Genomic DNA, 14,587 nt, shown 5'->3' with positions numbered 1-14,587 from the left:
ATGTATGGATGTGCTGTCTAGTGTATCGGCTGATCCGCTCGGGGCACCAGCTAGGGGTGAATGGCACCTTGATGGTTGTCCATTATTTCGAAGCTTCAGTCCTCGTCAATAACTTGCGGAACATGGTAGTGCATTGGCATACCCTGTTGTAGAGTGCTCCAGGCAGAGTGCTCGGCTCTATCTGTTGGACCTGCAGGATATGGTATATACACTGATCAAAGGATCTCAGGTAGTGGAAATGGTTGGATTTAGATGTTGAAAACGTGAGGACATGTGGGTTTTTTGCGTCTATATGGATTGCTGCAATCTTCTCCCTTTGGCATCTTGTGGCGGTCTTGACTGTGCTAAGGCTAGCCCTGACTGGACATCGGACCACTGCTGCGAACTAAGCACACATGTTGCATTTCTGGAGGTGGTGGGATTGAGGAGGCATTTTTTGTAGAAAACTGGGTGCTAGAAAGGTTGTGATTCGAGAAAGCTGGGTCTCTTGACCTTGTGTCGATAACGTAGTCTATGCTCCAGCCTCTGGTTAGCGCTGCTTGCAGGTAGCGACTGCGAGAGTGCTGAATGCCCATATTTGAGGAAAGTGGAGTTTGGTTCCGTTTTGGGACATTGTTTAAGTAATTAATTCCAATGGTCTGATAAAGGGGAAATGTGGATATGGATGGGGCAGATAAAGTCTGGCATGTAGTTCTTGGCTCTTGAAGGGATAGAGTTCACTATACATATGGGCATGTTGTACGTTTTCTGCTGTCGACCTAGGGGAGGAAGTGGAGAGGTTCCTTAATTCTGACTGCATAAATTGACCATGGACTCAGCTACCTTAGTCCTTACCTGAGAGTTTTTCCACCCACAGCTGACCTTACTGTGCTTTTATAGTTGAAGGTTGTTCTATCTAGCCTATTCTCTGTACACATGACATTGTACTGCCTCACCCCTACTGAGCCAGGACCTTTGCGAATGTCCGCTCTATTAACCATATCCTTCCTTGTGGCATTTTGCAGACAGCCGTACAACTGACCTGTACCATCAGCAGTTTTTAAGCATCTCCTCTCACCCCCAAACACTACCTCCCTTCCCTTTCCACCAAACTACACTTGGGCCGGAATCTCCCAGTGTGCAATCCCTTTTATCTGAACTATAACCCCATCAACATTCCCACCCATGCCCCCAACCCTCCCTCACTTTGTCTGTGCATTACCTCCCCCAGCCCAAACAGAAGAACCATACAGATCTATTCCTCCCTTGTCACTCATTCACTCAGTGATGTAGCGCCATCTCTTTCCTTAATCTTCCTGAGCCCTATTCGCTGCGGAATGCCACTGCCACAAACCAGCTATCTCTCCAATTAAATGCGGACTTTATACTAGTCTTTCACCCAGTACATCGCTCTACATCCTTTTGGCTAGGTTGATGCTATGGAAATACCACATCCATACATACATTCAAACCCCATAGTAGGCAGGATAAATTCAGAGCTATCCCTTGCCCACAGTATGATCTTTGAGTCAATGGTTAATGTTATACCCTGAGTTTTACATTAATTGTAATTAGCCTAGGTCTTCCTAGCTGCTCAGCCAGAGTGAGAGATGGTAACGGAATGTTGGTGTGACTGTGATGAATGGAATGCCTGGGTGCCTGTGTGGATGAGTCATGACAGTTGGAGATGGGCTGAGCAGCTAGGCAGGCTGCTCCTGGTGGGGCTGTAATGGGGGCTGTAATAGGATGGAACTGGAACTAATAAAGAAGATTTAGAAACCTACAACATGGCTACCAGTGTCTTCATGTAAGAGCACAACAGTTAACGTGCCATGTTCCTAGTGGGATTTACCCATTATGGTCTCTGCCCTTTCTTGCTCAATCTTCCTTGAGACAATTTAACCCCCCACAACCTTGCTTTGATCTCTTGCTTATACTGGTATGTACTTCCACTCCACAGACCTAAAGGGCCTTGAACCTACTGGCTCATCGCTCATCACCTTTCACACCACTGATTACACTATCCGTTTTGTTATTTGAACTTGATATTCCACCCCTACTCCCTACTGAGCCTAGTCCCTTGCTTCTGTTCTATCCTATGTCCCTTTCTTGTTCTGTATCCACACCCCCGGCTCCTTTAGGCCCAACTGTAAACTTAACGACGTGCATAACTTAGATGTCTGAATGCAAATGCCTGCAAGATATACAGACTTGGTTAGCTCTGCTGGGCTCAGTAAATAAAGGAATATTCTGCTGCCGAAGTTCTCAGATAGTCATTATGTGTACCTAAAATTAGCACCTCTGCAACAGATCCACTATTTCATGTTGGAGCTTAATTTCTGTTTCCTGTAGTTATGGTGGTTGAAGGCTGGAGCAGTAATTCTGAGGTAGCCTTGGCGACAGCTCTGCTGCTGGCCTGTAAGTTCTGTCACTTCACTGATACTTTTTCTGCTTTTTTAACTGGGAAAATGTTGAACAGCGTGTGGTGTAAGGTTTTCAAGGGGGGGAGGGGGGGGGTCTATGCTGGCAGTTAATGTGGGCCCCTGATGGTTTTTATGGCTAACCATTTGAAAAACATACCATAATTCTGCTCTTATCCATTAACCGAAACTCTTTTGTCGATGATCATCCGCAAGCCAAAACTACCCACTAATGCTCTTCTGTCTGCCTTAAGATAGCCAATCACCACTCTATCTGTGGGTGCTCGGAGCTACTGAACACCAGGGATCTATACCCATTGCATTTCGGTCCTTGAATCCAGTTGCTGTTTGAAGACAGCCGTCTTGCATAATGTTGCAAGTAATGCAGGTGTCTACTACAGCTACAACGCGGAATGCCATACGATACCAGTACTAGCATCAAAGCCTCATCTCATGTGCCAATGCATAACGTGAAAAGGATGGTGATGTATAACCTTACTGTTTTCAATGCTTTGTCTTAACTAAATGTCGGCTATCTGTGTAGCTAGGTAAATACAAGTTGTACATGGTTTGCTGTGTTTTTCCATTAATCAAACAGGAGCTTCAACATTCATCAGTACACAATATAATGAACATATATGCAGTTAAATCAGAAGATATGCATTTTGAAAGTTGTGTTTAGAGCTCTTAGTCACTGTCCAGTGGGTCATTCATGCCCCAGTCAATGTAATTCTTACATTTATTTTCGTTAAGGGTTTAATGAGGCGCGTACCTTGAGGCCAGCTCTACAATACAGAATCTGAAAGAAAGGTTTTATATATCATGTAACTAATCATATAAATTCACCACTATATATGCATACATATTTAAAATGACGCTTATTCCTAACAATGGATGATTTTTTTTTTCTCACTACAATAGCTAGGTGGTTTTAAGCATCTGCTGCAGGTAGTGCTCAATCCTGCTGGTCCTCGTTTCAATACTGGGCTAGACTGACTGACCGTCATTCTTCAGCTGCCGAAGTGGGTAATGGGATGGATAATAACTGCAACTATAACTCTCTGTAAGGACGCAATGAAGTTTGTGGGCGGCGATATATAAACTGAAGACTGAAGCAATATTATAACTGAAACAAAACATTTAATGCTTCCTCACCAACATGATTAAATTAACCAAAGAAGCCAAAGATTAAGCATACTGTGTAGCTTTGGGGCTGGATTACAGGATTTAAAAGTGGCCAGATTTTCTTTATACACAAATCATACTTTGCCTTCTTAAAGTAATTTAATGAACCAATTGCACTAATCTGCTAAAGGGCAGGAATACTACTGATCAGAGGAAATCTAACCGATGGAGACAGTGGTAGACATGTCCACATGCCAGAACCTTAGAGGCTAGACTGGCCAGGGAACTCTCATCCATAAGTAAAGCCAGGTTGTTACATGACTGACTTTACGCTGCTGGCTTTTTAAACATAGCACTGTCAATCTGTTTTCCAGAGCGTACGTACCCTATGAACAGCCCTACAACACAAACACACCCTTACCATAAGTGCTGAGACCCATGCACACTGAAAGCCATGGGAGTGTTATTTTTCAGGGTCTAAGGCAGCATCTTTTTCTCATTTCCATCGGCTCCCATTAATTTATTATGAAATAAAGCTGCAGTAGTGAAAAGTAATCCCTTTACACAGGGAGTTTTTTATTTATCTACATGCAGTTTGAGAGAGAACAGCAGAGGCTAATAGCAGCCCTGGTATGACTTCGGTGGTCTACTGCTGCTAGAGGACAGCTAGAAGCACAGCAGTCCAGGATTTCTAGTGACACATGCATTTTTCGGTACAGCTATTTTTCCAAGAGATCATACAATATTTCAGAAAACAGATACAGTTTAACAAGTCTCTTGAGCCAAACAGGATAAACCAGACAGCGAGTGAAAGCAGAAAGAAAAACCTAACTTCAAACATTCTTCCAAGTGCTTTAAATGGAAATATAGAATTTCCAGTACTATTGTTTTCAAATTCTGGTACTCTCCGATTAAATATATTGCACTGTACTTAGAAGTGCAGGTACTCTCCCTTTCAAATTCAAGAAGTGCAGGTACTCAGTACTGGACAGTACCTGTCCATTTAAAGCACTGATTCTTCCACTAGGGGCCACAAACTTTCCAAATGCTCTTCAATAAGAAGGTGGCCTTGACAGCCCCAGAGAGTTCAGTTTTGCCTGGTTTGGTGTCTGCCTCCCTATGACACACATCTAGAAGCACACCCTCCATATTCAGGAGCATTTCCAACAAGATAATCTGCTTCATGCACAGACAATAACCAGCGATTTCTTTACATGCTTCCTGCACTCATTGTACTCGTCGCCTATCATCCTATCCGCACTGTCACATAAAGCACCATTAACTCCTGCACATAAGCTTATTTCCCTTTCCCAAAAATCTGCACACGTTCCCTTTCAATAATATTTGAGTAATTTATAATGGCACGTTAAGCTGCAATGCAAAACCTCATTACTTTACTCTCCCAGAACGATAATGTAATAAAGAGAATTGGAGAGCGGAGCAGATGGGAACACAAACAGTAATGCCTGTGAGCAGCATGCTCAAATTCTACAAGGGGAAAAGGTTTTGAAAAAAGCATGCAACATAATGGAAAGCATCAAAAATAAAAAATGTATTTACCAAAAACCAGCAGTGCCAATTGATTTGTCAATGTAGAAACACACCCTGCCTTGGTACCTTTAAAAGTGTGTCAAGCATATAATGTGTCAGGATTTAATACGTGTATTGAGGTAGGCAAAAACAGACTGTACTGGTAGATATTTGATAATGCATAGCGAGCCCTCAATGACCCCCACAATCAAATCTAGTCTATCAACAGAACAATATTTACTATTTAGAAACCAAGGGGCATATTATCAAGGTCCGGCGTTAAAATTATCGGCACAAAACTGCCGCTAAAGCGGCGATAATGGGCTTGATAATATGCCCTGGAGAATTCCAGAGAAGCCCATGTTGACACCAGAACATGAGCTTCTATTGGAATTCTCTGCGGCATATTATCAAGGCATATTATCAAGCCCATTATCGAGGCTTTAGCGGCAGTTTTCTGCCGAGAAAGCGGTGATCATTTTAACGCCGGACCTTGATAATATGCCCTCAAGTCTGGCTGCAATTGAACTTTAAAAACGCTACTCGAGTTTAGAAAAGGACGAAATGTGCCAGCGCTCACTTCGACGCTCCACTGATTTCAACAGATGCCGCCTCTCAATCAGAGTGTCACTCACAACAACAGTGGTTGATGCACGTCAAACCCTTCACACAAACAATACAGAGTGTGAACTTCGTGCACATCTGCTGTATATGAATCGACGCCGCTGCCGGGCGCGAGCGCCTCACACCTGAGGGCGCAGGTGCCGTGGCCCTGCCCGGTGCCCCGCGGCCAGAACGGATTCAACAAGTGGCGCGTTACCTGGGCGGAGCTGGCGGCCACGGAGATGCAATCAATGAAGCTGCGCCTGAGAGAGAAGAAGGCCACGATCTGCTGCCAGCGCGAGGGCTCCGCGCCCGCGCGCAGCTCCTCAGCCGAGCCCCTGCGCGCCCAGGGCTTCGGGAACTTGGGGCCTACCGAGCTGTGGCTCGAGCTGGCGTTCCCACCGCCGCCGCCTCCTCCTCGGTTGCCGCGAGAGTATAGCAGCGTGTTGTTCCCAAAAATGTAATTCATCTCTGAGGCTCTGCAGGTGGTTGCCAGGCAGGCAAGCCCCACTTCTCCCCACCAGCTGCAGCGCGGTGAATGAGCAGGAGAGCTGCGGCTAGAATTACAGCAGCATCGCTCGCAAATCACGGGGACAAAAAAGCTCTATAAATGCTGGCCATTTTTCTCCTCCGCTGTGCTCGGGCCGGCGGTGCAGGATCGGTTTACCCTCCTCCCCTGTACCTGGTCCTTGTTTGAAAGGCAGAGCTCATTACTGCAGTCCAAGGAGGCAATCTAGCTTGGTTTTCTCTTTCATGAGGATCCGATGAGCCAGGGCTGCGGAGATGAAAAGCTGTTGTTCTTTTGTGAGCTGATAACTAGACAGTCTGAAAAGCAGGAAGTGAGGTCGAGGAGCAGGTAGGATGCTCTAAGCACTTGCCTACCGAGGCTCTCTGGGGCTGCCTGATTTAATGGCCCGAGTGTGTGTGTGTGTGTGTGTGTAATGGGGAGAAAGGAGGAAGGGTGGTTTAGGGGCGGAGAGAAGGGATATGAATTACCAAGTCTCAATCACTGCCTTTAGTTTAAAAAAAACCAAAAAAAAACACTGGCAATCGCAAAGCATGCATTAATTATATATATGGCCAGAGCAAAACAGAAAAAAGTATACAGTAATTGCACTTATTCGCTGGCGCTCGATAGCCCTCATTTGGTTCACGTTAAACGGTAGATAACTCTTGATAAACTTGCATACGAATACACTGTGCACTATCTCTTGATAAACTTGTATACGAATACACTGTGCACTATTTCAGGAATCATATTGCATCAAGCATTGATTTGGCGTTGAAAAAAAGCTAATGGGAAAAAATCTATTTTTAATGTACTGCAGCCATCCTCACCCGCATATTAGTGGTTAAACTTGTTAGGGAGTTCTCGGCAGTAGGGAGGCGAGCAGACAGACAAATCTGACACACGCCAGCTCTTCATATCTAATGTTGACAACATTAGACCCATTACAAGCACACATCTATACCAGATTATATTAGCAGTCAAGTAAACTCTATAAAACATACAAACAGATTTCTGCGCTCTCTTCGCCTACCCCCTTATATGCATCAAAGTGCTCCTCGTCCATGACACACGAGTCTTCCTTTGGTACAAGATGAGGGCTGGCAAGCTCCTAAGTAGTAGGTATTCATGGGATTTGCCCCTTACTAAAAACTGTTCTCACATATACAAGGAAAACTTGGTCTAAAAGAGCATCTTTGCAATCAAAAGAAACTAGTTTGTCTAGTTGGAAAAATTGTGATTTTAGAAACACTAAGGGGCTGGATTTTGACAGCGGTCAGTCCGACCGCCGCCTGCTATGGCTGCAGTCCGACTGCCGCCTCCAGACATGACCGCGGTGCTGGCGGTTGGAAAGTGCTCCATATCATGTCAGCTTGAGCGGCGGCCAAGGAAAAGGGCCGCAGCACATGCCGCCATGGTACGGAGCACCTCCGCCACGTCCATGGACCTTGTGCCATACACCATGTCGTTCATGGCACATTGTGCCTGGATGTGAGTGGTGGCACTACATGTGCCCCCAGGACCACTTTACAGTGGGCTTTTAACAAGGGGGAACCTAGAGCTTTTTAGCGAGGTCCTGCACAATGCTCCAAGAATTGCGAAAGACAATGAGTGTGCAGTTCCTCGGAGGGGGGGGAAAGAAGAACAAGTCTCTTATTGAATGCCCTCACACACCTAGCAAGGTGTCATGCTTCATCATTGGGCTGTGCTCCTCGTCGGGCCTGCGCTGCAATGCGTCCCTGTGGATCATTATCTATCCAGACAGGGACCACACATTTTACTTAGGTTAGCACACCACCCGAATAAATGCAATTCCCTGTGGCCGTGCTAGACCAATTTTAGATCACTAGCACACTCACTCACTACACTGTTCACTCACCCCCACGCACCAAAACGGCTGTCTCTTAAAAGATCTCCGGCAAAGAGCCCCTTCGCGGGAGCCCGTCGGGCATTGCAGCGCCGGCCCAATGAAGAGCACAGCCCAATGATGAAGCATGACACCTTGCTAGGTGTGTGAGGGCATTCAATAAGAGACTTGTTATTTTCCCTTCCCTCCCCTTGAGGAACTGCACACTCATTGTCTTTTTCCACTTTACAGTGGCCCACGACAGGTGGGCGCCCTCATATCCCTTTCCGACAGCCTTTTCATGGCGGTCTTCCCGCCATGAAAAGGCTGTCGGAAAGGGATATCATATTCCCAATGGCGCACCGCAGCCATTCAGAGATACCACTCCGACCTCCTCCCCGTCGGGATCTCTGATACTGGCGGAGGCGGTGGTCTTCCTTCCAATCACTGTGGGTCTGACTGCCAGCATTGCAATCTGGCAGTAGGATCGAAGGGTTGTCGGCTGTTAGACGTGACCACCATCATGAGGCCCTAATTGTGGAACAGAATTCATATATATAGATATTTATTAAACATGATGTTAACAAACTGTTATGCAGCCATCTTATGCCCCACCCCTTCCCAAACATTAGTAGAAGAATTGTAAGATATCACAAGCATTAATCAATATGCCAGACTTTGGGCTACCTGTGGATGTTCCCAAACACTTGTCTTAATGTACAAATGCAGTTTGCAAAGTAAAGGTTAAGTCCTACACACAGAGGACTACTCCACTTCTTCCTGTTCTTTCATTTATTAGGTAGTCCAGCTGGAATCCACATTGCTTCTTAACAGAAAAGCGGCCGGAGGGGTTTCCCAGTAGGCAGTGCTTAAGACCTGTCTGAGGAGGGAAAACTAACCACAGCCTGATTGGATGGCTCCTCTGTATAGTAAGGGTGCCCGTATTGTGAGTGGGCTGCTGCCAACTTCCGTCCTTTATGAATATATGAATACACTTCCCCTCAAGTTACTTACCAATCTTTCTTGCATACTTGTATGCAGTGATCAATACCGGGTGTCCACGAGATTGACCCCTATAACTACTCTCAAGACAGAGGCTTCATCTGGCGAGTACAACCTCTATGCACTATCTTTTATTCTTTTTATCCATTTTCTTCATGGCTTGTCTGACCTTGCAGAGTACGACTCTGAGGAAGTTGATTAGCTAGCTATTTGGTCAGATCAAAGGAAATGTATGGTTCATTTAGAGTCCCTTGAGCCCGAGCTCTCAGGCTGCTGTCCTGTATATATAAGACCCACTCCCAGAGGTTGTCATACATCCACTGTGTACACGTGTGTAGGCACAAACTTTGAAACACAGCCCTCTATCTTACAATTACCAGTGATTATTTCAGATATTGTATTTGCTGGTAGCTTAAAGTTGATTATAGCATAACATTAGGTTTGCAAAAACTGCAAGGTAAGTAAAGGTACATAAGCATGTTTGGTTCATTGGTTTTACAATCCTCCATTTTGTCAACTGTATGCGAATCCACATTGGTTTACGGACACTGGCAAAACAATGGGTTCCATAATCGTTCGGCTGCTGTGTTTCTGTTTATGGATTGTTCTGTGCAGGTTTGCAATCATCAAAAGAACGCACAATGTGTAGCCAGTAACCTTGGTTTTAAATCTGTTTGATGTTTTCAATTGCTCTGTCATATCCAGAACTTCTCCTTGAGACTGATATTCTCAAGGTGAGAGAACTGGCTCGTATGTTATTGTGTGAAAGCATGGTGCACTTTACATTCTAATTTATTTTATACTCTATACGGTTTACATTTTAGGTATTTTGAAAACTGCTGTGTACACAACTCTTGGTTGAACATTTTACTTTGTTACTTGGATTATTGTAGTATTTGTTTTTTTGGCAGAGCCATCATAATCCTTGAGTAATCCTGTAGATCAGTGGTTCTTAACTCGTGGTCTAAGGAATCCAGGGGGTCCACAAAGCCTACTCAAGGGGTTTGCGAAGGCTTAGGAAATTAAGCAATATTATCAGATTATTAAAGTATATATAAATAAGGAAGCAAAATATAAAATTGAACATTTTAAAACAATCTGTAAATGTGAAGGCAATTGAAATGGGAGAATAAACAATAAGTTAGTACCTTCAGATTGATTAGTGGCAGCAGTGCAAGTGCTTCAAACAGAACATAGCTTGAACGATGAGTGGCCTCAATTGAATTCAGAAATGATCCAAACTTCCCATTAATATTCAAATTTCGATTATTTTTTTTTTTTAGAATTGATGATAAATTATTTTACCATTTCTATATTTGTTTGATAAATGCTTGTTTCTGTATTTTCAATGTATTGTTCTGCAGTTCAAAGCATCACAAATGTTTAGGCCGGGATCCCGGCCTCCGGTAATGACTCAGTGGAAGTCCACGGATTCCAATAATTGTTCAGTAGAGGTACCCAATTTCCCACAATGATTAAGTGGGGGTTCATAGAAGTCAGAAGGTTTAGAACCACTGCTGTAGACAGATATTAGCCCAATAACTATGTGTGAATGCTGTATTTTAATAGGTGATAAAATGCACATAGTACTTGCACAGAATCCATCTTAATTCACAAACAAAATGATAAACATGACCCTTTATTCTCTTTTGCCAACCAATGCACACTTTCCAATTTGATAGATTACAGTGTACAGATTACACACTTCAGAATCAAGATAATCATCAGATACAGATAAGACTGTCTCACCCGCCTCAGTAATTGAATGTTGTACCCTAATAGATAACATGTACATGTCACACACAGGAAGGGAGTATATGTTGTGCCAATTATGCCGTTATGCACGTTTGTGGAAAATATTTTATCTTGACCTACATTAAACACATGGTTGTTGTATTTTCATGTGAGCTACCAGCTGCAATGATCATAGGAGCAATAGTAAAAATGAAAAATTCTCTTCCTATGATGGATAGTGTCTTCCGCAAGATGCAGAGCAGAAATCTTTTTCCTCCCCTTCAAATCGAGTTCGTTATAAATGAGCACTTCTTTGCAGGTTACTGCTTAGTAGGTGCACTGAATGTTTTTTTATAATTCTCTGAAAGGGAATTTGCCTGGTAATCTGCAGATCTTGGTTAAGCCCTCAGCAGGTGTATCATATGTTGGTGCTCCTCCAATGGTGTGGTTGTGGCCTTAGAGTGGGCCTATAGCAACTAGTTACTCCACTTTGTAAGGCTGCAGGGACACCAAGCTGATACTCAGCATAGGTAAATTATTCCCATGGTCTTTCATTATGCTTACCAAGAATGGAGAAAGAGCCTTGCTGAGAGTTAATTTTAGTTTTTTCAGTGCGAGAGACCTTGACATTTTGAATAGAGGTTACTTTTTATGGGCAATGAAGGCATATCGGTCAAGGCTCGAAGCAGAAAAACATTGTTCTGTGCCCAACTCTGATAGTTTTTTAAATTTTTCATAAGTGGTAATCCTTCGAGGACTTAAGAGGTGCTGCCACTGCTACAGGACTTGAGTCTTTCATTGCTGGTGTAAGAGTCCGATTTCTGCCATAAGGCAGACAGCATTTATATTGAATGCATGGTTTTCAGAGACCCATCATAAAGTACTTAGCACCCAGTTGGCTTCAAGACTTTTGTTAAGGTCAGAGTGGTTTTTGGAACAATTCTGTTAAATCTAAAGAGTGGATCTTACTTTGTTCTTTTTTGTTTTCGGAGATGGAAATTTTGTGCGTCTGAGCGGATTCTGCTTCTTCAACGTCTGAGGTATCCGCTTCAGTCAGTGGATGGATCTTGTTGCAGTTGTTTACAGATTTGACTGCGCATTTCAATCCAGATCTTGGTGTAAATAATCTAGCTTCTTTCTCGTGGCATTTGCAATAAACTATGCAAAAGTGTGGAAGGAGGAGGCGCAGAACCATGTAGGATAAATCCTGTAGTTTATACAATAAAAGGAGCCAACATCCAGAGCTGTGTGCAGGCAGGAGGTCATCAACTAACTCCCAAGCCAACAGTCACATAACTGCCAGCAGCTTCAGTCTAGTATATGGAATCAACATTGAAAGACTCTACCCCTCGCAAGGTAAGTGCATGAGAGCATAAACAAACACATAAGAATGCACATTATTACTTCGTCTTCCCCTTTACAAAACAAACACAAATAAAATAAACCATAAATAAAGAACAAGATAAAATAAATAAAATAAACTAATGCATATAAAAGTCCTTAAATTTCATTGGAAGAATTACTTTGCGAGTTGGTGTACTTCGAATAATTTCTGTGCCATGTGCAGAATCAGATTTGTCACTGGACGTTTCGGCAGAGATTAAGTGGTCATCACAGCCATATCCTAAAGAACGAGTGGAACCAATATGTGTGGATGAGACTAGAGAACCAGTCTCTGTGGATGATACAATATGGTTGGGAGGAATGACTTCCGTCTCATCAATGCACAAACAGCATGAACCATCAAGTTGACCAAACATATGGGATTTAGATCTCAATAAAATACTAGCTTGTTCCTGTGTTAGCTCCACTAATAGTCATTTGCTCCACCATCCTTTGCTATCAATTAGCACCACACCCTTGGAAACCCTGACAATTTTCATGGGTGACATGAATTTAGATTCGATGTCAGGACCGTAGGCGAGGATTATGCTATTCTTTCTTCACTTTATTGAATAGCAGCCATTTAAAGTCAAGTAAAACAAACCACTATTCCCATGAAACATAGGGAATAAACAGTTAAAACAATAGAGTGTCCATAGCTAGAGTGTCCCATCCTCTGCACCAATCGCAGGTCCCCAGGGTGCTTTCCGTACCTTATTCGTTTTTTTGCTAATTGCCCAATCACCAACATTCAATACAAGATCTTTAACATTGTGCTTATTGTCAAAAAGTTCTTTAGAACATCTGTCATGCTAGTACCGAATTCGAAATTACTTCATGTACATCCTCATCAATCCCAGTGGAAAAGTTTGCCCACAGGACATAAGTTAAATCTGGAAGTGCATTTTCTTAGAAGCTTAAATGGGGAAACACTAGTGGTGCTGTGTGGTGAAACAAATACACCCATCGTTTTGGACTTAGATTCCTCCACATTCAGATCATTAGCCAAAGCGGTTTGGATGCCTTCTTTCAAGAACCTATTAACTCTGTCCACTAAACCATTTGAAGTGGGAGAGTATACGGCTAAGAGCAAATGAGTAATGTGATTAACCTAAATAAATTGTTTAATGGAGTTAGAAGCAAAATGTGTCCCATTATTGGTGACTAGAATTGGAGTAACACTCAACTTAAAAAAATCTTCTTAAGAAACAATCAAAAAAAAGTTGTGGGAGAAGCTGCACAAATCAAAATATACCCATTTGGAGAAATAATCAACTAACAAACCTTTTTTTGATGGCAAAGCCTCAAAAGGCCCTGCAAAATCGTAAGCAACCTTATCCCAAGGATTCTCAGGTAATGGAACAACATGTAAAGGTGGCTCAAATGTTTTCCAGCCTTATCCAAATGGAAACAAGTACTACATACATTTAAGAGCCTGGTTACCTGAGAGTCCATGGATGGCTGCAACTATTAGTATTGCTTTAAGTTTTTGTATGTGGCATTTATGCCCAAATGTCCTTCATGAACAAATTCAGTTATTGAAGTGTGAATGCCAACGGGGAGAATACACAGATCTTGATGCATGGGAAGACCATTAACAACTGATAATTCCCATGAGACCTTTGCAAATAGCTTGAGCTCATCATCTAAATTTCTCTTATGCACAACTTTTTTTGATGAAATCAAGAACTTTTTAAAGAACATTATCAGATTCTAAAGCTTTAAGCCAGACTGCTTTAGATATTACCCCTTTGTGCTTTAACATATCCTTAACCCCTTCGCCGCGGCAGGAATTCCGCCGCGGCGCTGGGGGGGGTTTGGGGGCAGCGCGGTGGCGCTGTGCTCGTGACGGAACCGCTCCGTCACGAGCCACGGTTGAGCTGTGCTCATGACTGAGTGGTTTCCGTCACGTCTCCGCCCACTGCGCTAATCGCCCGCACAGGCGGGGAATTAGCGCCGCGTGGGCGGAGCGGCGGCCAACGGCGGCAGCATGACGGACCACTCCGTCATGAGCACAGCGCAACCGTGGCTCATGACGGAGTGGTTCCGTCATGAGCGGGGAAGGGGTTAATAAGAGCAACCACAAACTCAACATCATCTTCGAAGTCTGTAGCTGTATCCAATTGCAAAGGCATCCTTGAAAAATAATCTGCCCTCCTGTTCTTTCCACCTGGAATACATTTCACAGAAAATGAAAATTCTTGAAGGCGTGCCAATTGTTTGACTAATCTAGAAGAGCCCTCATCTGTGCCATTTCCATCTAGAATGTAAATCAGAGGTTTGTGGTCAGTAAAAATTTCAAACTGAGACCCCCATAGAAAAGTTAAACCTTTTTCGACTGCCCAGTAGTAGAATAGTTAGTTTCCGACTGTTTCCTTATCTTTTACGCATTGTGACAATACAGCACCCAGACAAACTTGGCTGGCATCTACTGTCAAGAAACATTTACCCTTTGAA

The 14,587-nt window shown here is 43.4% G+C and overlaps 1 protein-coding gene across 16 annotated transcripts in view; it reads right to left on the bottom strand.

The window, feature by feature from the left end:
• DLG1 (discs large MAGUK scaffold protein 1) overlaps window positions 1-14,587 on the bottom strand; it is a 1,320,486-nt gene that overhangs the window by 764,290 nt on the left and 541,609 nt on the right. For 4 of the 16 annotated variants that reach the window (XM_085635296.1, XM_085635297.1, XM_085635300.1 and 1 more), the window contains exon 1: window positions 5,875-6,141. The exons of the other annotated variants lie outside the window; for them this stretch is intronic. In XM_085635296.1, the coding sequence (XP_085491422.1) occupies window positions 5,875-6,126 (252 nt within the window). In that variant the 5' untranslated portion in view covers window positions 6,127-6,141. Of the gene's footprint in view, window positions 1-5,874; window positions 6,142-14,587 lie in introns of those variants that run through there. 16 annotated transcript variants of the gene reach the window in all.

This window comes from Triturus cristatus, chromosome 11, assembly GCF_964204655.1.
Source record: "Triturus cristatus chromosome 11, aTriCri1.1, whole genome shotgun sequence".
In the NCBI taxonomy this organism is placed as follows: domain Eukaryota; kingdom Metazoa; phylum Chordata; class Amphibia; order Caudata; family Salamandridae; genus Triturus; species Triturus cristatus.
The sequence above is the reverse complement of the archived record's forward strand: the minus strand, read 5'-3'. Positions and strand labels throughout refer to the sequence as shown.